The sequence below is a fragment of the Drosophila mauritiana genome, chromosome 2R, assembly GCF_004382145.1.
Source record: "Drosophila mauritiana strain mau12 chromosome 2R, ASM438214v1, whole genome shotgun sequence".
NCBI classification, from domain to species: Eukaryota; Metazoa; Arthropoda; class Insecta; order Diptera; family Drosophilidae; genus Drosophila; species Drosophila mauritiana.
The window spans coordinates 8,551,043-8,570,898 of record NC_046668.1 but is presented as its reverse complement, the minus strand read 5'-3'; the positions used below and the strand labels follow the sequence as shown (position 1 = coordinate 8,570,898).

Genomic DNA, 19,856 nt, shown 5'->3' with positions numbered 1-19,856 from the left:
TATCGGACAGGTCGAGCATATATCGATCTAGAACTTCCATCTCTAATTAAATCTTGTAAACATTTGTTGACGTTATTGGCTTCGTAAATAAATGCATCTTACTTAAAGGATGTCCAGCTTAAAGTCAAACGATGTGGACACCAATCCCGCGCCGGATCCCCAGGCGCCCATTACCCGGAAGGGTTTCCTCATGTCGCTAAACACCGGAACACCCATGCCGATTCCCGAGCAGAATCTGGTAAATAAGATTCCTTCTAGCTAATCTTCATCAGAACATTTGATTTATGCGAATATCTCAGTTTGGCCGCTGTCGTCCTGTCTCCGAATTCGAGAAACTGAACCGCGTGGGCGAGGGCAGCTATGGAATTGTCTGTAAGTTTGGTTGCATATGCATTTAACGCATTCGGTTAACCTGAAATCCCCTGCAGATCGCGCACGTGACACCCGTAGCAATGAGATTGTGGCCTTAAAGAAGGTCCGCATGGATCAGGAAAAGGATGGGCTGCCAATTAGTGGACTCCGCGAGATCATGATCCTTAAGCAGTGCCATCATGAGAATATTGTCCGCTTGCGTGAGGTGGTGGTGGGCAAAAGCCTGGACAGCATCTTCCTGGTAATGGATTTCTGCGAGCAGGACCTAGCCTCCGTGCTAGACAATATGTCGCAGCCCTTCACCGAGTCCGAGGTTAAGTGCATCACCTTGCAAGTGCTTAAAGCATTAAAGTACCTCCATTCGCGCTTTATGATCCATAGGGATCTAAAGGTATCCAATCTGCTGATGACCGACAAGGGCTGCATTAAAGTTGGTAAGAAGATAAACTATATTTAATCCCTATATCGCCTAATTTCCATTCCCCAGCTGATTTTGGACTGGCCCGCATGTTTAGCAACCCCCCGAAACCAATGACTCCCCAGATGGTTACTTTGTGGTACAGGGCACCGGAACTTCTGTTGGGATGCCGAACACACACCACGGCGGTGGATATGTGGGCGTTTGGCTGTATTCTTGGTGAGCTGCTGCTCGGAAAACCTCTGCTGCCGGGCAATTCGGAGATTGCACAGCTGGACATGATCATCGATCTCTTGGGAGCTCCATCGGAGTCCATTTGGCCAGGCTTTGCCGATCTGCCCGCTGTACAAAATTTTACCTTAAGTCAACAGCCCTATAATAACCTTACGCCGAAGTTTCACATGATTGGCCAATCAGGCAGGAATCTCCTGAACATTTTGTTTATCTACAACCCAAAAACGAGAGCCACGGCCGAAGAGTGCCTGAAAAGCAAGTACTTTGTCGATCCGCCGCAGGGTGAGTTGGGATTTCTATTGTGACAAAGAAAGTTTTCAAGGGACTAAACCATTTTCCACTTTTAGCTTGTGACCCGGGCATGATGCCCACTTTCCCTCAGCACAGGAACAATACTGCAGCTCCTCCAGCTGTCCAGCCTCCCGCCGACATTCCCATCTCGGATTTGCTCAATGTATTCATTAAGCGTCAACGCATGGAGTAAATAAGAACGAATTTATTTGAACATTATGCAATGCACTGGGTGGAAAACTATAGGTACGGCCGGTCCATCGGCGTTTGCTTGGCCTTCCTGTCGCGGGCGCGTGGAAACCAGCGGTGCTTAGTGGTGTGGGTCAGCTGCATCAGCTCCTGGCGAGCCACTTCTGGATGTTTGCTCTTAAAGGCACGCATCGCCGTCTTCAGAGCCGATTCCTTAACCACCGCCGAGCTCTGAATCTCGCTGATCTTTGGCAGCGGCAGGGTGTTCTCGTAGGGCACTGGTGTGTCCGGATGCCAAGCCACAATGGTGCGTCCATTTTTGGTCACTGCCACGGCCTCCACCAGGCTCTTGCCACCGACGGCATTGTGTTGCACGGCGCTCGAGGAAAATAAACGAAATCCTCCGTATAAACGTGCCGCTGACATTTTCACAATTAGAGGTGAACCGATAACTGAACAGCTGGAATGTTATCGCTTTAATTAATAGGCAGTAATGCAACATTAGCTTTTTTTCAATGCTTGGATAAAAATAGCTAATACTTCAAAAATTAAATCTGAAACCGTTTCGATGGTTACTCTGTGTAGATGGTTAGGCAAAAAAGGCTAATATACAGTTACATTTTTAAATAATTTTACCTTTATCGATTTCTTTCCAATAAAAACATCGATAGTCTAAAAACATCGATGTTTCGTCACCTCTGTTGAGTACTCGATACCAGGCTCTTATCATTTGCCGTCACAGCTGATTTTTATTTAAAAGTAAGCATTCCCGTTAAAATGTGGATTGCTTACGCCCTGGTGGTCCACGTACTCCTTCTAGGCTCAATTTTCGTGATCTACTTCCGATCGCCGGTGATCACGGGCCTTACTCCGCAGAAGCATCTTGAATATTACGGCTTGGAGCCACCGGCGAATCGTTTAGTGCTGATCGTGACCGACGGATTCCGCGCCGACTCCTTCTTTGAGGAGAACTGCCGCTATGTGCCCAACCTGCGCAAGATCTTCTTGCGGGAGGGCGTTGTGGGCGTGTCACGCACTCGTGTGCCAACGGAAACCCGTCCCGGACACATCACCCTAATTGCCGGACTCTACGAGGATCCATCGGCAGTGTTGCGCGGCTGGAAAAGTAATCCCATCGATTTCGACACCGTATTCAACCGGAGCTCACAGACCTACGCATGGGGAGCGAACGATGTTCTCAATGTGTTTTCCCATGTGTCTAACGGCGGCGAAATAAATCTCCGGTTCTACAACCACGATCTGGACTTTTCGCCAGGCTACGATGCCTACGAGCAGGACGAGTGGGTGTTCAAGAGGGTGAAGTTGTTGCTCCAGCAGAAGCGAGAAGCCCTGCAGCGGGCACAGAACGTCGTGTTCTTTTTGCACCTTCTTGGACTGGACACCGCTGGACATGTCCACAAGCCAGGCGCGCCAAAGTTTCGACAGACCTTGGAAAAGACGGAAAGAGGTGTTTACGCAATATACCAGGAATTCGAGCGGGTGTTTCCCGATAAGCGAACTGCTTACTTGTTGACCGCGGATCATGGAATGACGGATTCAGGTACGCGATAAAATTGCATACCCGCAAAATTGCTTTCTAACATGTTTGTTTTATAGGTGCCCACGGTGCTGGTTCACCCCATGAAACGGACACCCCTTTTGTGCTCTGGGGTGCCGGAGCGTCAAGGGTCGTTCCCAATCCTGGAGGACGGACATTTATGCCCAACAATGAAGGTCCTGCAATGCCACTGCACGAATTGGAGCAAGCCCAGCTTACACCCCTGATGTCCGCCTTGTTGGGTCTCGCACCGCCGATGAACAACTTTGGGACGTTGCCAGTGGGTTACATGAATGTCAGCAAGGAATACGAGGCAATGGCTGCCCATGTAAACGCTCTGCAGCTACTGGAACAGTACGTAGCCCTGCAGAAGGAGCATAAAAAGGGATTTTTCGCGGATATTTTACTCGAGTATGATGTTTTAAACGCCGAAGCAATCAAACGATACAAGGATACTATTGTTCAGCTGCAGAAGAAGCGGGAGTATTCACTTTGTATAGGCAAGAGCCAAGTCATCATGTCGCAAGCCCTTGAGGGCATCGATTACTATCACGGATACTACCGTAGAGTGCTTTTACTGAGCACCACTTCCACCTTCCTGGGGTGGATGTTCTACATCTACCGCCTCCTGTCTAGGAACAGGGCCAGTAAAGTGGAGTTGCTCCTCGAAAGGAGTAACAAAATAGTCACAGTGAGCATAGGAAGTTCTGTGATCGTGCTCGTTATTTGTTTGCTGAGCCAAGGAACACCACTGGATATATCCTTTTATCTGCTGCTTCCATATTTCGTTTGGCTTAAGGCCTTGCAGCCTTGGAACATCAACTTCTCTTCATCGCCAGCTTCAGCGTATAGTGTGCCGGCCCTGCAGACCTCAATGTGGCAGATTGTGTTACTCATCGCTTGCGCGGAGCTAATGGTCTTTACCTTCTTCGAGCGCCGCCTGATCGCGCTGTGCTTCTGCGTCTTTGCCTGCTACAATAGCTGGGAAAATTTTCAATCGAAATCCAGGGACTTCTTCTCCTGGCTGGCATTGGTCCTGATTCTGTCATGCTTTCCGCTGCTGCCGCTGTCAGTGGGCTACCAAAATGGATACCTGCTTGGAGCTGGAGTTATAGTCATTTTTACGAACTCATTTTGGATTTCTAAGTCGAGATTAAGCTACAGGAATCACACAACGTACTGTAATGGCCTGATACTGCTGCAAACCATACTGTGTGCTTATCTCCACTCAAACGGCATTAATATACCAATTCCATTGAAATTGGCTAGCTGGTTCTACCTGGTATACGCCTTTGCATCCATATTGCTGAGCAAAGAATCAAGACTGGATTTGCGTCTCGCCCAGATTGGCTTCAATTTGGGATCTCTCTACGCAACACTGTGTACGTCCTATGAGGCTGTGTTCGTTCAGTTGCTGACTATAGAGCTCAATATCTCGTTGAGGGCTCAAAGTGCGCGGGCAGAGAGATCAGTGCTCCGTCTGGCCTTCACCCTGCTATTGTACACCTTCTTTTCGCTCTTTGGATCCGGAAACATAGCGTCGATCAGCTCCTTTGATCCGAACATCGCTCGCTGCTACCTCAGTCACTTTGCTCCCTTTGTGATTATGGGTCTGGTGCTAGTGAAACTACTTGTGCCTGTGGTGCTTATCATGTCGGTGATCTATGCCAACAGCGAGTTTGTACGCCAGCACGAGGAGCAGATCTTCATCTGTCTGCTGCTCGTTTGCGATGTAATGGGCCTGAACTTCCTATTCCTGGTACGCAACCAGGGCTCCTGGCTGGACATCGGTACGTCCATATCACACTTCGTTATCATGGAAGTAACCACGCTGGTGATGCTCCTGATCTTTTATACCACAAAGCAGCTGCTTCGAGTGATTGCTTGGGAGGAAATAGACTTCAAAATGTTGCCGCTGCGGTTAATCCACTGGGATGTGATCAGCGCCAAACATCACTAGTCGTATAACCGATTTGACAAACATTCTAGCTAAGCTTAAACATTTATGTTCGATAATATTTACAACACTAATTAAGAATTAGTAACATACACATGTAAATTATAGAATCTAATGCTAGGAATGTGTCTGCGTGTAGGTGAGGGTCAGGGTGGATCGATTTAATGGACAACCAAATCTGAGCTTATAAAGAAGACGAATACTTATTTGCAAACAAGACAATTTTTTACTGATTCTGTACTGTTCTGACGCATTTAAGAATGTATTAGAAACACCAGTATTGTTACTATTTTAAACATAAATAAATTAAGAATTTTAAAACACTTTTGATAGTTAAAAAATTGTAAACTGAGAATCCTAATAGATCTTTAAAAAAATCAAAGACAGAAATTATATTTCTTTAAAAAAAATGTATCAAGTGTATATTTTTAGGATTACTCCAAAAAATCGACCCACCCAATTGTGGATGGTGTTGTGTAGGATGTGTATTCGTGTGGTTTTGTGTGTGTCATGGCACGACGACATCTAATGAGTTGTAGAAGCAGCAGCACGGCTATAGAAACGTTTAGCCCGATTAATCTTTCAGATATCGCTCCACCGGATTCACACCTTGAAACTTTGGACTGGCGGTCTCATCTGAAATGTATCTTGGATTAGCATTAAGCTAAGCGCTTTTAAAACGGAGAACCCACTTGACTGTGCCGGCTTGGCCGTGGTGGCACTTTCCCGCGGAGTTGCTTGCAGGCAGTTGAGCCACTCGGCCAGCGAGATCTTTTTGTCACCATTGACGTCGCAGTAGCGCGGCATCTTCTTGCCGCATCTGCGCAGGTTGCTGTTGAATAGGAGAGATTTTATACGCCATTAAGGATGGGCTTTGGTTTGATGGCTCACCTTGCACTGGTAACCAGATCGCGAAAGTTCTTCCACTCTCGACGATCCCACGACTTATTCTTGTTCTTGTCCAGATAGACAAAGCTCAGAGTGGCGATTCGCTCATCGTCTGTCTTCCACATGCTAGAATTCGTACTGCAATATAGAGAATACATTCTATTAAATGTACTAATCTAATCTGGTGATACTCCTAGTACATTATATCAGTATTCTAAGAAGATCTATAAAAAGTTGAATATATATAATGACTAAGCTTGCTGAACTGAATATCTGAGCTCTTAAAGTGATGATCAATCCTACCCGGTGGTGCTGCTGGGCAGAAGAGAGGTGTTGAGGTAGGCCTTCAGCTCTTTGAGGAACTGCGTCTTGCGCGGCTCGGTGCATCCCTTCATGGGTCGCACGGCCACACTCTCGTCACACTGAGGCCGCTTGTTCTTCACCGATGTGCCCGGTATGCTCTTTCCCGTATCCTCGTTGACGCACCAGCAGTACGAAGTGGACGTGGAGGAGTAGCACTGAATGCGCTGATAGCGACCATCCGGAAGGCACTGCGGCACAAATAGGACGCTCTTTCCGCCGTGCTATGGGTTGGAGAAACATACAGAGGTTTCCTTTGCGAATGGTATTTTGAAGACTTACGCCTTGCTCCTCCAGCGTGACCGACTGATCCATCCAGCAGTTGGAGTCATTCTCCAAGTCCTGGCTCGCCGTCTCTGGCTTTGAGTTGAGCACTGAAAGAATTTGATAATTAACAAACATTTTAATCTGCCCTTTGGAGGCGTGCAGAAATGATAAGAAATCATGATCAATCGGTTCCTTTTGCATGACAACTTTGTGATTAAATATTAGTTGATAAATAATAAATTATACGTCTGATATCGTGATTTAGTTTATGCCAATGCACTTTGAATTTGGTTAGTAGCCCAATTCTACGTACTATATAATGATGGGATATGCGTTCGTGAACTGGGCAGATCTGCTCCTTGCGAGTCGTCCTCTTCACCGCCGTAGCCCGTTGCACCGTCCTCGTAGTTGTCCTCGTGCTCCTCACTGCCACTCGCATCCTCGGAATATGAGTGTGGATTAACTCCAGTACCAATGGTATTGGTGTGACCTCGGTGGTGGCCATTGACGTTGGTGTTGTGGATGCTGTAGTGCGTGGAGTGTGGTGGGGCGGTGGCTGCACTGCTCGCCAGAAGATTTACGACAGCACTACCTGGATTTAGATGACACACAGATGTGAGATGAACTAAGGATAAATGGATCATGATGTTCCGCCAGCTGCCTAAACCGTGTCTTGAAGTCTTCATTGGATTTTTTAATGTTTTTGAGACTCACATGAACTATAATTAATTAAGTGTATTAAATGAAATGCAGCTAATCGGAAAGCAATTAATTATCAATGAATTAATACTTCTAAAGGTTTTGATACTGCAAATTAAAGTTCATGAGGTGCTGCTACAATATCCTGTTCTATATTTTCCAACTTTTACTCACGGTTGTGAAACTCCTTGGTGAAGCAGACGCTCCATTCCAACCAATTGAGGTTGGCATCCTTGATGACATCACAGTATTTGCCAAAGGTCCGTCCACAACGACGAGGTTTAACGTTCTAATTTAAATCATTAATTTAAAATACATTTTTCCAGTGTAAAAACTATAGTTACTTACCCGCCGGAGTACCTTCTTCAGCTCCCGAATCTCCTGGCGATCGAGCAACTTGTTGCCATTCGTGTCCAGCTTGGAGAACTGCCACTCCAGGATGTGGGAATCCGAGAGAGTTGGCTGGCGGAAAAAGCTCTGAGCCTCGTTCCGGAACATCCTCATCAGGTTGGTGTTGAATTGCGACCGATCGGACTTGCTGCAAGTCCGATGGGCTGTAGATCCCGCCTCCGAACTGCCTTTGGACGCAGATGTATCCGGATTGTAGCCAATCTGATGCGATGCCAGGCGGCGTCGGTCACGTCGATTGGCCCTGCAGCGCAGCTTTCCCTTCCGCCGGAATTGCTTGTTATCATCCTCGATGGGCCTGCCCTGACTGTCGCTGCACCAGCATCCGTTGTTCCCATAGCACTGCATCGCCGCAAAGTTGCCATCCTTCCTGCACCTGGGCACAAAGTACCCGGGATCTCGCTCCTGCTGACGACGGGCAAATTTCACCGCCTCCAAGCAGGCTAAAATGATAGAACATATTGTATGTTAATATATATTGTATATTGTATAGAATTCGTCATAAATGTCACAACTAGATTAACTAACTAATCAAAGAAGATGATTAACACAACTGTTTGAACCAAAGAGATAATCAATCGAAAACGTATTATTTAAGCACACAAGCAATTAATGCATTTCAGGGCTATATCTCCCGACTTATGTATAAGTTAAGTAAGGTATGTGATACATTGACACTTACCATTGCAGGAGTCGCTGTACTTGAGGCTCACCTGGTGGCCACCGCACTGCGCCCGCAGCAGATGACACCTGGTGGGATAGGTTTGGCCATCGGTGCCGCAGACGGGACCCTCGTTATCATCGCACTCGCCCTGTTTGGCGGCGCAGGCGGGTAGCTTCATCTGCGGGTAGAGATCGAGAGGAGAAGGTGGTGGTGGTGGTGGAGTCAGTGCAAGTCTCAACTGTATGGTAGCTGCAGGGAGTGGGTGGGGTACCCGTACCGCTCCCCCTTGGGCAAATACGCGTAAAATGATTTACTGCACTTATGGCCAAGTCTGCGAGTCGCCAAGCGTCTGGGCCTTTGCCGCTGACTGGAATACGAATGTGGCCAATGGTCGACAGGGGCGGCCGCTTGAGGGGGGTGGGCTGTGGTGTGCAGAAGCGAAGGGGGTTTTGGGGGTGGCCTACCTGTTAGCCGGCTAATGTGAAAATCAAAGTTGTCAGGCCCATAACTCGAAAGCTCCGAAATCCGCACCAAAATTATGGCTGCCTGCTGCTCTCGACCAACTTGGCTGCTGAGTGCCGAAATTCTTGTTTAGCCCACAAAATCACATTCGAGTATACGCAAATATCTGTATCTATATATCTTTCTACACACATACACAGATGGGGCGGCCCAGCACTTTGGGATTTGCCAGTGCAGCGCCTTTTGTCGCCAATTTGCTCCGGCCGACCCACGGATATTTATTTGTCGTGTCGCTCGGACATTAATTAGATTTCGCTGTTATTGAAAAGTGAAATGCGGCAAGCCATCTAAATGTTCCATAACTGAAACATGTTTGGGATAAGATATGAGCATACTACTTGATGTGCCAATGGCAGTTAAAGTGTGTGAGCTGTATACTTCTCTACCATTTCTGTATCATTTTGAATACTTTCAATGATTAAAGCCCAAAAACCCATACATCCAAAAAGAATCAAGTGAACAAGAAGGGATTATGGCTATCAACATTTTATAATCCAGCTTTGTAATTTAATGCGTTTATGTGAACACCCAAAATGAAACGAAATGCACCCCGAAGATACTAAACACCAGAAGCTCGACAAGAAATGTTATACAATTATGAGAAGCACAAATATTACCTGTCCCAGTGTTATCTTGTTGCCCCAACATACATATATGTAGGTATACAAATAATGTAGAATGTCTGTAAACAATTCGAATTCTTTTTTGTGGGCAGCGAAGCACGCGCTGCTTGGAAATCGGAGTGCGCAGGTGATTTTCGACTCCCGACTGTGCACAGACAGATATCGGACAAAAGTATGTACATACATACATATATAACCAGAGCATACATATGTACATAGGTATATTGCTGCAATAGGCAGATCGGATGGCTGTTCTCAGAAGTGGAGAGTGGGGCATCTGGTTAAAAGTTGAACATGAATACCCCATTAGCTGATTATCAATTTCGGATATTGGGGAGCAAATACCTATAAGGCTTGTTAAGTTCCATACAATGCTTGTTGTACAGGCAAAAGTGTGTTAAATGTTTATAAATTATAAGTAGTTTCTATGTAAAACCCCCTCGAATTTCACGTTTGCAATGCCCCTGCTATGGGGAATGTCTGATTGGGAATGCAAATGACAGTTTTGCTGGTGATTATCTAAGTTTTTGAAATAGGGCGTTATCCCGAAAACGTGCCTGGATTGAAAATTCCCACCTGGAGCACCCTGTTGCCTCCCGCCCCCCTCACATTGTCTCACCCTCTTAGCCACAAATTATAAACTGAGACAGCTCAAGGATTGTTACCAAGATAACGACAAAATTATTGACTGACAGTTCTCACGCTCGAAGAACGAGGCGGCGAAGAGGAGGCTGCAATGGGCGGAGAAGAATCAGAAGAACAAGCTCCACACTTTAAATACTTCTTCACACTTTGTCATCATCAGCCAGCTTAGTGACATTGGCAAAATGACTAAAAAAGGTATTTAAATGAGAATGAGAAAGGATTGCTAGCCTTTTAAGTCGAATCTGGAATACGCTTTATAGCAAGGAGAATACGACTGCATATGAATTCGAATTCTTCAGTTATATTTTGCCTGTTTTACGTCAGATAGGAATAAGAACGAAATCGGCAACTCCTCTTCTTAAATTCTTAAACGCGAATTCCTACGCTTTATGCACACAACCAATTGTATGCGAAATTTCGATTTCATTTTAAAGGGTATAGAAACAAAGAGGAGCAAACGCGCAGCAAAGAATCGCTTTTGACTTGTGATCATATTGTGTTCTCCTTTTTGCAGCTCCTCGAGCTCTTCTTCTTTTTTCTGCAGGAATAAGAAACACGTTCGTTCGTCGGTCAGATGAAACAAAAACAAAAATCAAGGTGTGGGATTGAAGACAGGCCAAGAGGAGGCGATCAGAAGAAGAGGAGACAAGAGAAGAAACAAAAAACAGGAGGGGAGAGAAGAAGAAGGAGCCGGCAGACTCTCTTTTCGGAGTTTGGCAGACAGCGCGGCGGCGAACAAGCTGGAGAAAGACAGCGCGAAGAAGAACGACCGCAGCTTCTTTGTTGGCTGACTTTTGGTACCTTTGATACCTGGAATATTGGAGTGTTTTCTCGGGATTTACGAAGTAATCGCTTGTAGCCTTGGCAGAAAGTTTGGCAGGCTCTGCTTACAAGCACTTACACAAATTGGAAAGGACTAAATGCAGCTCCAAATTATGGCCGTCATCAACATAAAACTTTATGTATGAATTGGTACTAGATACATCTACCTATTGTATACACATATAAGCAAAAAGTTAAGAGTTAAGAGCTTTAAGAAGTCAAAAACTCCAGAGAGGAATATGTTCGGCGGCTGAATAATCGATCTACTGATATGGATTTAACCACACCTTCTATGCAAAATGTAATATTGTTTGTAACTTTAAATAGTAGTTTTTTATAGACAATTAACTGTATACATTCAGCTCTGTTCTACGCCAACACATTACTGCAAATGATTAACCCAATTTACTTTGGTTTGTCCTGCGAATATTTTGTTAACAGTTTTTGAAAGTAAACTTACCAACTGATCGTCACTCTTTCCAGTCGCGATGAAAACCGCCAGCCAAGTGACGAACAAAACACATCTCGCCAACATTTCACTTAGCAGTTCGAATTCGTCAATTAACTGTTAACTGTGCTTGGGAGGGGGGATTGGTTTGATACGCGTGTTTATTGCATCAAGTTCGATTCTCTCATTATAGTCAAAGTTCTTCGTTTATTTCACCATCTTTTTCGCAAAGTCGCAATTAGATTTTCTTCCTAGAACTTTTACTTTGCCGCTCTCCGATTTATTTATTTACCGATTACCGCGGGCTATTTATAGTGGGAGAGGTGTGTGCGTGTGCATTAAGGTGTTGTGGATCTTCTGTTTATATAATGCGTCTTGATGTGTGCGATTTTTGGTTCGTTTCGATTGGAAAACCGTCCGAAAACGTTCAGGAAGCGAGGAGGAGCGAGGAGCACGGATCACAACGAATCTGCAGAGCGCACTTCAATAGTCAACCGATCGCAGCCGAGTTCCACACGCGACTGGCCATTTGCCTTGGAGTGGAGTGGCCCAAAATCGAAGAGAGAGGCCCCAGGTGAGAGTGGGCGAAGAATCGGATTCGGATTCGGAATCGGAATCGAGCTGAGAGATCGGCGGAGAGAGCGAGGGACATCGCCGCCGCCAGAGTGTCTGGCGTGTCGCTTCCAATATCTTATCTTTGCCACACTCCGACTTGTGGAGGCTGGACAGACAGCACAGTGGAGCCTCACTAAGTTAAACCATAGGTTGACGGTACCGGAGTAAGATATTGGATTTCTGACTATGTTATTCTGTGTGCTTGAACGACTAATTAACTATCACTACCACATTATTAGTACACTAAAACGAAACCGGCATTAAAACAACATTGTAATCATCAAATTATGCTAGTCCGATTTTGTCTACATGAATATATTGTTTGCTAATATATTTTATACATGTGTAGGTAGAAAGAGCAAGAACAATGAATTTATAATTTAGGGATGTTCTACTGTAGCAGCATAAAAACGATCACATTCACACACCGGCAGACAGAGAGAGCACTTGTGTATGCGTGTGAAATTTATCTTTCTTTGTGCATCTCAAGAGGTTGCCTCACCAACAAAAGCAACAAAAAACCTCTAAAACAAAGCGGCCAACAGTTGCACCAGCTGCTCAGCCAGCGGGGGAGGGGCAAGGGGCAAGGGGCGCAGGAACGTCGGGGTAGGGGCAGGCGGTCAGGAGAAAACGTGAGCCGTCGAGGGCCCCGCTCCTGTGATTTATAGAGCCGCTGGCCAAGGAGTTCGCCTGGAGAGGATTTTAGGACGGTGGATGGAGGAGGCAGAGGCGGAGGCGGAGACGAAGTGGAGTTGCCGGTCTCCGTCTTCGACTCGGTGTGAAACCTGCCAGACAGTCTGACGGCGGCGATAACTGCCCCCTCTTGCCCACTACTTGATATACCCCAACACCCCGAACACCCCCGTTCCTGCCCTCGCTTTGTTTTCGGCTGTGCCACACTCCGTTTTGTGGTCTTCTTCGATGATCGAGCATGCACTGGGGAAAATATGCCTGTACTGGTAAATAGTACGCTTATATACCTTCGTGCAGAAGTAGCAACTCTAGCTAACTTCAAATATTGTACAATATCTAGGGATCTATAGATTTGGATTTTGGGATGTATGCATATGACATATGACAAATAAATACCCATACTACTCATTTTTATGTATTGAAAACGTAAAAGAAAAATTCGGTAGTTTCTCCTCGTGTGAAGATGGGCATGCGGGCAACACTCTAGACTGTAGACGGTTGTAAGGGGCGGGGTAGAAACTCAAGTGGAGTGGACTGGCAGACAGTATGACGCCAAAATGCAAGACAAGACAACCTGGTCGATAACAAAGGTAAACAGGCAACGCGGCCAGCCAAGGAGGAGCAGGGCAACTGAAAAAGCCTCGGTCGTGGGATTCGATCGGGATTGTCGGCTCAGCGCGACTGGGCTGAGAACCAGATGCAGATGCAGATACAGATATAGATACACGTACGCGCAGATACGGATTCAGATACAAGTACACCCGCCCCTGCCGCTGTATGCCCAACTAATCATTGTGTGATTCTTGTTTTTTTATTTGCCCGGCTTTATGAAGAAACTTTTCGGTAGAAATTATTTATTGTCGCATGTGTTTATGTATCTGCGTATCCGTATCCGAGTATGTCAGTTTCTTGAGCCAACTGTGTAGCTCTGAGCATAGCCCTAAAAGTGGCACCCAATCGGTCAGTTAGCTAGAAATCCAGATGATTAAAGATGGATTCCCCTAGATCAGCAAATTTCAACAGTTTGTGAGTAATAATATCGAAATTGGATGCTACTAAAGGGCACATATTTACTTAGGATTTTATCGACGTTGCATATAAACAAATGTCCTGCATATCTCACAAACCAAAGATTCTTTCTCAAGTAAGGCCTTAACAATTTGAAATGGCTAATTTCGTAGATGTTGCCTTCTACAATTAACTTGTCATGTGGGGAGTATACTTTACTGCCTAAAATTGAAGGGCAGCTAAAATCCGCTGAAATGCAAATAACTTATTGTAGAAACGGGCCCTGTCTGCAGTATTTTGCTCTTATCTATGAAATATTGTCAATATTTTCCAGGCAAAGCACATGAAATAATATTCCAGACAACGGTTTCTCCCATTAGCAGTGAACTTAAAAATTAAAAACCCCCGAGACGTGTCTTCCTGCACAGCAAAAGAGACAATGGGAAGGTAAGTCACCGGGTGGGAGTCCCTGGGCGAATCGATCAGCCCGTCGCATCGCTATATAAGCTCGGCGAAACCCCGATCTGCCACAACAGTATCTCTCCAGCTGTATTCCAACATGAAGTTCTTCGTTCTCGTGGCTATCGCTTTTGCTCTGCTCGCTTGCGTGGCGCAGGCTCAGCCCGTTTCCGATGTGGATCCGATTCCGGAGGATCATGCCCTGGTGCATGAGGATGCCCACCAGGAGGTGGTGCAGCACAGCCGCCAGAAGCGAGCCACCTGCGACCTACTCTCCAAGTGGAACTGGAACCACACCGCCTGCGCCGGCCACTGTATTGCCAAGGGATTCAAAGGCGGCTACTGCAACGACAAGGCCGTCTGCGTTTGCCGCAATTGATTTCGTTTCGCTCTGTGTACACCAAACATTTTCGTTTTTTAAGTGTCACAAATGAAACAAAACGTTGAAAAATTCTATATATGTATAATTGGATCCTTTTAATCAATAAATATTAAAGAAATCCCTAGTATAAAGAGTTGTAATTATTACTAATTATGTATTATGAAAGTAATTGGTAAGAAGGAACTGAGGTCCCGAGGAGCACGATCTCCCAAAAAGCCAATGCCGCATAAGGAATATTTATATATTTATATATATTTATATATATATTTATAAATATAGTTATATACATATATATTAATATATATAAAAATGCTCTTAACGGGAGTTTGTGTAATAGATTTTTCGACACAGATATTGGTCTTCATTGCGACTCAAAGCAGATTTTAATAAAGAAATATAAAGCTCAGTAAACTTTATTTGAAAAAGCAATACAAATTTGAAATTTTATGAAATCTGTATTGCGTTGTACTAACTAATCCATACTAGAGCTAAAAACCCAATGCTACTAGCCGTTTGGCAGTGCAATGAAATGTACGTAAGCCTAACTGGAGAAAACGGTTAGTCGGCTATAAGATACCCGCTACTCAACTAAATGAAGTGTTTGGGAAATAAAGATATTCAAACGAAAAAGTGTCTGAATTCGAGATTGCATACGAACTCCACCCACCGGCGGTATGATTATTTAAGTGTTATGGCGTGTCCCAAAATTTAATTTTATAATGTTAAGGATTATCTCTTTAATTTATTACTTTAATATAATTCGGTTACATAAAGTTACATTAAGCTTTAGCTGTAGATTTGTAAGTTTGAAAATACAATGTCATATAACGACATAATTAGTCAGTGTCTAACTAAGCAACAAATGGAGACAGCTTTCGCATATATTTTATTCCGCATTTTCCATTATAACAACAAAAATACTCATTATCATAAACCGGAAGCCTTTCAATTTACTATAAAACACGAGTGCAACCTGAACGAGCTAGAACAGTTCTCGATTTTATAACCCAACATGAAGATCACTATTATTCTGGCGCTAAATCTAATTGCGGTTTGCGTAATGCAGGTTCGATCTATTCCGGAGGATTCCGAGAATAGACATCTGCAGAAGGAGCTTCAGGGGAGTCTTATCCAGGATGCGGAGGAACACGTCCGCCCAAGGCGGCAGTCCTGCATTGAGAGGTGCAATTCCCTCTGTTCGAAAAAGGGCGTTAAAGGTGTTTGTGTTAAAGGTTTGTGCCGTTGCACTTGATTGTGATTTAAATGAGATTTTAATTAGGAAATAAATATATTTTTCTATATATTATTAAATAAAATCCACATTAAATCTATGTATTTTCTATTTGAGATTGCGGTGCTTCTCGAACTCATTCATAGCTGAATGAATTGTCGATCTCTTATCTCGCAGCACGCGAATGCCACTTTCTGTTCGGCAGGGTCAAAAAATTGAACCTACGCTAAAAGGTATAGCAACAATTTGCATTGCATTTCCGTTTCTTCTGCGGCTTTGCTCTATAAATACGGCAAGTCGACTACAATTCGTTCTTATCAATTAAACGAGCAAAAAAAATCAGTCGCCAAGAAACGATCAACGCTGCAAGCGAACAAGGGGAAAAGGGAAGAGAAACACGCGCCGAGAGGGAAACACGACACTTAATTAACGCCAATTATAATGGTTAATAAGAGTATGTAGAAATCGAGGAACGCGGCCGACTTGTGGGTTTCTTTTAATTTACAAACGCTTTGCCGGTTAATTACGCGAACCCCTCGTCCTCACATTTCGGTCCGAAAACAGAGCAACCACTCGCGAGCGATTCCCCATTTGCACTGACTCTTCAGTTATCGGCACCGATGTGGGACTAGGCTAATGTACATATATAAGTTCTCGATGTAGAACTAAGAGAATACGAGAATTGAGATGCACATATATAATGCAGCTCTCCCCCAAAATATAAACAATTCAACGTGCATCTTGCTACGATTAAGATTTGAATTACCGCGCGCACTTGACTATCGATATATTTGTTTGTTCAAAAACATTACGATTTACAAATGTTAAAAGACATCATTTTATGTGAATTATCTAATTAAAACTTTTAAAGTCAAGTACATATTTATTTATTAGCTAGAAATCGCTAGAGATGGTAACCTTAAAAATATTTGATAGCGAATACTGGCGTTAGCTAGAAAAGTTCTATCGATAGCCGGGTATTATCAATAAGGTTTCTTTAAAACATTTACCACAATTCTTGTGAACGCTGACACAGACCCACTGACCGCGTCCCTCGTCACCAAATCTTGGGCATAAATTAAGTAGAATTCTTCACTTATCGCTGGAGAGCATCAAGAACCACGTCGCTCTTAAGTCGTGGTAAATACAGCACACGTCTTTATCAACGCCGCACTTTCAAACGGAAGGCGCTTCTGCTGACGTGGTTAATGCAATTAGTTTCCACGCGTTAAACTATTAAACAATCAATTAAAGAGATGCTGACGAAGGCGCTTATCCTGTTCGGCCTGCTGGCCTTGGCCCAAGGTTACAGCTTCACCTCCCGCGAGGTCAAGTGTCACGGTAAGGAGAATACACACATAACAGCGCGTCAGCAACAGGCGGCTGTGCACTTGTTGGCCCTGGGAGCCCGGATAATTGAGGTTCCATGAATTACAGTGTGCAAGGCCGTGGTTACGGAACTGGAGGAGGCCATTGCCAAGGAGGACCCCCACAAGATGGCCGATGTCAGTGGATTCCGGCTGGACGCACAGGGAAATTCGATCAGCAAGAAAGTTCGCCTGGTGAAATCTGAGATGTTCCTTACCGAACTAATGGAGAAGATCTGTAAGTAATTATTACCATATGGTACGGAATAGCATTGAGGCTTGATAAAGAGCAGTCTAATCTTCAAACACTTGGCGTTGGTCAAAAGTTTTACCTTCGAGCGTTTATCAATGAGCTAAGATAGTTGTATGTGGTATTCTATTAATAATAACACTTTGCTTATCATTCTTAATTTTTCCCCGTTCTAAGGCGAAAAAATGGACGACTACTTGAAGGCAACCTACAAGAGCAACGGGAAATTCACACTCCTCAAGATGATCATCAACGGTCAGATGAATCCCGACTCCTCGTTGGTTGACTTTGTGCAAGATGGTGATCTTAACAAAAGCCTGGGGCACTTCTGCAACGAAGTATTGGAGGACAACGATGAGATCTTCGTTAAAGCCTTCCAGGCAGAAGAGCTCGGCAACGATTTGGACATCAAGATCTGCTCAGAACGAGCGAGCTACTGCGACGAGTCGCCGGTCCAGGAGGAGTATGACTTTGATGGCAAAGAGGAGCTGTAGCTTGTCCCAGTGAAAGCTTAGTTAATTAACGAATTTCCTTGATCGCCCCCAGTGGAGGTCTTTGTACTGATATTTCGAACGAAAACTATGTTTAGCTAATGTAAAGAAAACCATGCCAAGTGTTACAAAGTATGTACGACAATAAATTCCATGTGCAATGTATTTTTATTAATTTATTAACGATTGTTCTGTCATTTTGGGATTACTAATCCTTGCTGTAAAGCAAACATTAATAACGATACGATTTTATTGGATTACTCAGATTACTTACGGATCCTCGGTTACATTACGAAGCATCTGATGGCGAATCACTAGGAACGGAGCCCCAAAGCCCACGACCCCCGCAATTAGGTAAAACAGTGTGAAACGCATTGGACTATCCAAGCCAAAGGGTAAATTCTGTGAGGGAAAATTGTAAGTTCTGAGAATGGTTAGCTGCGTGTTGACCTTGGGTTAACTACCGCCCCAGGAGAGCCGCCTGGATATCCACTGCCATAACGCATCAGCGGACCGCTAAACTTGCCAATTGGTTTACGAAGTGTGGGCCACATGAGTAAATTTTAATCCGTTTGTTGAGACGGGAATAAGAAATTATTTGTTTGCTTGCGCTAGTTATGAACTTGCGAAGTTACTCCCAGATTTCTAGCGAGCGAATGAAAGTACTGGCTTTTGAAAAAATTGCCTGACATATCTTTATAGGCACGCCTACTAAGGGAACCCTTTAAACTTCACCATTATTACAATATTGCTTGCAGTTGGCAATTGTAATGAATATTTTTGCTTGTACATCGGTTTCAGACGTCGTTCTACCAAGTCCATGTTATTTACGAGCTAGCTCACTCACAAAACATTCATACTAACAGCTTTAAAAATGTGGATGCATACAAAACTGATGTTCCGTCTTGCCAGCTTTTAAAGAAAACATCCACCAATCGGTTCTACGGTTACGGGTAACTTTATTTCGTTTCCACTTTTTACTTAAATTTAAGCTGTAACACACTGTTATGGCCTGCCGGCCAACTTAGCAGATAACGCTACATCTGAAAAGTGAATAGTTTATTAAAATGCAAACCAAATATAACCAATAAACTAACCTTACATTTGTTGTTGCTGTCGCCAGGGGAGCACCTTACTTCTTGAGCAGCTGGTGCCTGACGATCAGGAAGGGTGATCCGAAGCCCAAGACACAGCCGATGGTGAACAGGGCGGTGATGCGGTACTTGTTCGTCAGCCCGAAGGGAAGATTCTGCAGTAGAATAATGTGTTTTCCGGCGTTAGAATTGATTTTCATCCCAATCCTATGCGGGTCGTGCAAATTATGTAACCCGCAATGGGCCCATTTTTCCGGACTCACCTCTCCGGGAACTCCGCCGTGTCCGCTAAAGCGAACCATCGACTGGGAAAAGTTGCGTGCAATCACACTGCTGCGGCCCAACATCTTGCAATTCGACTTATTTAATAATAATTCCAGAAAAATAAAGTTCGCAGTGGGTGCGCAGAATAGAGATGACAAATGGTCGATAGCTGCCTTGCAGCTCTGCTTTACGTTACGTTAACAGTTAATGCGGCTTCTGTTAACATTGCATCAGGCTTCACAAAAAATACATTTTATTTAAAAAAATAAAATTGTTCAATTTAATATAAGAATTTTCTAAGTATCGCTTGGGTAACATTTATACGGTTTTAATAATTCGTAGGTATTTCGTTTTATTTATTTTATATTTTTATAGATACTAGTGGGCAGGATACTCCCAAGTACTCTCTTTATTCATTCATTGCCAGTACTTATTAGTTCATTTAGTGGTATCAAATACCTATATGTACATATATCACCTCAAATGTACTTATGGGAACCTCTTACGAGCAACATTGGTACTTCAAAAACACCACTTGGGTGTACTACAGACCTATTTTCAAACCTTAAACCGAATCCCAATTCAGTTACAATCTTTAGCCGAAAAAAAGCAAACTCAACTTTAAACTAAAAATTGA

At 44.2% G+C, this 19,856-nt stretch overlaps 8 protein-coding genes across 9 annotated transcripts; 4 read left to right on the top strand and 4 right to left on the bottom strand.

Moving 5' to 3' along the window:
• The first annotated feature begins 34 nt into the window (after nucleotides 1-34).
• LOC117137484 (cyclin-dependent kinase 10) lies at nucleotides 35-1,534 on the top strand. The gene is made up of 5 exons (XM_033298963.1): nucleotides 35-238; nucleotides 300-372; nucleotides 429-806; nucleotides 860-1,306; nucleotides 1,372-1,534. Exons 1-5 carry the CDS (start codon nucleotides 110-112, stop codon nucleotides 1,506-1,508), a joined length of 1,164 nt encoding a protein of 387 aa, XP_033154854.1. The 5' UTR covers nucleotides 35-109; the 3' UTR covers nucleotides 1,509-1,534.
• On the bottom strand, nucleotides 1,506-1,962 carry LOC117137485 (39S ribosomal protein L42, mitochondrial). Its single transcript, XM_033298964.1, has one exon. It carries the CDS (start codon nucleotides 1,928-1,930, stop codon nucleotides 1,556-1,558), a length of 375 nt encoding a protein of 124 aa, XP_033154855.1. The 5' UTR covers nucleotides 1,931-1,962; the 3' UTR covers nucleotides 1,506-1,555.
• A 260-nt stretch (nucleotides 1,963-2,222) lies between these two features.
• Nucleotides 2,223-5,466, top strand: LOC117135827 (GPI ethanolamine phosphate transferase 1). Its single transcript, XM_033296337.1, has 2 exons — nucleotides 2,223-3,065; nucleotides 3,122-5,466. The coding sequence occupies exons 1-2, from the start codon at nucleotides 2,282-2,284 to the stop codon at nucleotides 5,020-5,022; spliced, it is 2,685 nt and encodes an 894-aa protein (XP_033152228.1). The 5' UTR covers nucleotides 2,223-2,281; the 3' UTR covers nucleotides 5,023-5,466.
• Nucleotides 5,065-11,897, bottom strand: LOC117135828 (SPARC-related modular calcium-binding protein 2). Its single transcript, XM_033296338.1, has 10 exons — nucleotides 11,378-11,897; nucleotides 8,324-8,483; nucleotides 7,582-8,084; nucleotides 7,408-7,522; nucleotides 6,848-7,126; nucleotides 6,550-6,641; nucleotides 6,211-6,491; nucleotides 5,911-6,045; nucleotides 5,712-5,851; nucleotides 5,065-5,655 (listed from the first exon to the last, which is right to left on the bottom strand). Exons 1-10 carry the CDS (start codon nucleotides 11,450-11,452, stop codon nucleotides 5,594-5,596), a joined length of 1,842 nt encoding a protein of 613 aa, XP_033152229.1. The 5' UTR covers nucleotides 11,453-11,897; the 3' UTR covers nucleotides 5,065-5,593.
• Nucleotides 11,898-14,198: 2,301 nt separating this feature from the next.
• LOC117135829 (defensin) lies at nucleotides 14,199-14,612 on the top strand. The gene has a single exon (XM_033296339.1). It carries the CDS (start codon nucleotides 14,241-14,243, stop codon nucleotides 14,517-14,519), a length of 279 nt encoding a protein of 92 aa, XP_033152230.1. The 5' UTR covers nucleotides 14,199-14,240; the 3' UTR covers nucleotides 14,520-14,612.
• Nucleotides 14,613-16,739: 2,127 nt separating this feature from the next.
• LOC117137433 (protein seele) lies at nucleotides 16,740-18,037 on the top strand. The gene is made up of 3 exons (XM_033298864.1): nucleotides 16,740-17,094; nucleotides 17,191-17,358; nucleotides 17,548-18,037. The coding sequence occupies exons 1-3, from the start codon at nucleotides 17,010-17,012 to the stop codon at nucleotides 17,862-17,864; spliced, it is 570 nt and encodes a 189-aa protein (XP_033154755.1). The 5' UTR covers nucleotides 16,740-17,009; the 3' UTR covers nucleotides 17,865-18,037.
• LOC117137434 (cytochrome c oxidase subunit 7C, mitochondrial) lies at nucleotides 17,995-18,547 on the bottom strand. The gene is made up of 3 exons (XM_033298865.1): nucleotides 18,326-18,547; nucleotides 18,136-18,263; nucleotides 17,995-18,079 (listed from the first exon to the last, which is right to left on the bottom strand). Exons 1-3 carry the CDS (start codon nucleotides 18,413-18,415, stop codon nucleotides 18,070-18,072), a joined length of 228 nt encoding a protein of 75 aa, XP_033154756.1. The 5' UTR covers nucleotides 18,416-18,547; the 3' UTR covers nucleotides 17,995-18,069.
• Nucleotides 18,548-18,796: 249 nt separating this feature from the next.
• LOC117137435 (cytochrome c oxidase subunit 7C, mitochondrial) lies at nucleotides 18,797-19,384 on the bottom strand. 2 transcript variants are annotated; one of them, XM_033298866.1, is made up of 3 exons: nucleotides 19,219-19,384; nucleotides 18,959-19,110; nucleotides 18,797-18,904 (listed from the first exon to the last, which is right to left on the bottom strand). In XM_033298866.1, exons 1-2 carry the CDS (start codon nucleotides 19,300-19,302, stop codon nucleotides 18,994-18,996), a joined length of 201 nt encoding a protein of 66 aa, XP_033154757.1. In that variant the 5' UTR covers nucleotides 19,303-19,384; the 3' UTR covers nucleotides 18,797-18,904; nucleotides 18,959-18,993. The 2 variants fall into 2 exon arrangements, with proteins under 2 accessions (XP_033154757.1, XP_033154759.1); XM_033298868.1 differs by having other exon boundaries at nucleotides 18,964-19,110.
• Nucleotides 19,385-19,856: the final 472 nt, after the last annotated feature.

Excerpts from the sequence above, each read along its gene's own strand:
- LOC117137484 (XM_033298963.1), top strand. The coding sequence starts at position 110 with ATGTCCAGCTTAAAGTCAAACGATGTGGACACCAATCCCGCGCCGGAT. Across the intron at positions 373-428 it reads GGGCAGCTATGGAATTGTCT|ATCGCGCACGTGACACCCGT; the intron begins GTAAGTTTGGTT and ends AATCCCCTGCAG. Across the intron at positions 807-859 it reads CAAGGGCTGCATTAAAGTTG|CTGATTTTGGACTGGCCCGC; the intron begins GTAAGAAGATAA and ends TCCATTCCCCAG.
- LOC117137485 (XM_033298964.1), bottom strand. The coding sequence starts at position 1,930 with ATGTCAGCGGCACGTTTATACGGAGGATTTCGTTTATTTTCCTCGAGC.
- LOC117135827 (XM_033296337.1), top strand. The coding sequence starts at position 2,282 with ATGTGGATTGCTTACGCCCTGGTGGTCCACGTACTCCTTCTAGGCTCA. Across the intron at positions 3,066-3,121 it reads TCATGGAATGACGGATTCAG|GTGCCCACGGTGCTGGTTCA; the intron begins GTACGCGATAAA and ends TTTGTTTTATAG.
- LOC117135828 (XM_033296338.1), bottom strand. The coding sequence starts at position 11,452 with ATGTTGGCGAGATGTGTTTTGTTCGTCACTTGGCTGGCGGTTTTCATC. Across the intron at positions 6,642-6,847 it reads GCATATCCCATCATTATATA|TGCTCAACTCAAAGCCAGAG; the intron begins GTACGTAGAATT and ends AAATTCTTTCAG. Across the intron at positions 5,656-5,711 it reads GGCCAAGCCGGCACAGTCAA|ATGAGACCGCCAGTCCAAAG; the intron begins GTGGGTTCTCCG and ends GATACATTTCAG.
- LOC117135829 (XM_033296339.1), top strand. The coding sequence starts at position 14,241 with ATGAAGTTCTTCGTTCTCGTGGCTATCGCTTTTGCTCTGCTCGCTTGC.
- LOC117137433 (XM_033298864.1), top strand. The coding sequence starts at position 17,010 with ATGCTGACGAAGGCGCTTATCCTGTTCGGCCTGCTGGCCTTGGCCCAA. Across the intron at positions 17,095-17,190 it reads CCGCGAGGTCAAGTGTCACG|TGTGCAAGGCCGTGGTTACG; the intron begins GTAAGGAGAATA and ends CATGAATTACAG. Across the intron at positions 17,359-17,547 it reads CGAACTAATGGAGAAGATCT|GCGAAAAAATGGACGACTAC; the intron begins GTAAGTAATTAT and ends CCCCGTTCTAAG.
- LOC117137434 (XM_033298865.1), bottom strand. The coding sequence starts at position 18,415 with ATGTGGCCCACACTTCGTAAACCAATTGGCAAGTTTAGCGGTCCGCTG. Across the intron at positions 18,264-18,325 it reads CAGGCGGCTCTCCTGGGGCG|AATTTACCCTTTGGCTTGGA; the intron begins GTAGTTAACCCA and ends TTTCCCTCACAG.
- LOC117137435 (XM_033298866.1), bottom strand. The coding sequence starts at position 19,302 with ATGTTGGGCCGCAGCAGTGTGATTGCACGCAACTTTTCCCAGTCGATG. Across the intron at positions 19,111-19,218 it reads ACGGCGGAGTTCCCGGAGAG|AATCTTCCCTTCGGGCTGAC; the intron begins GTGAGTCCGGAA and ends ATTCTACTGCAG.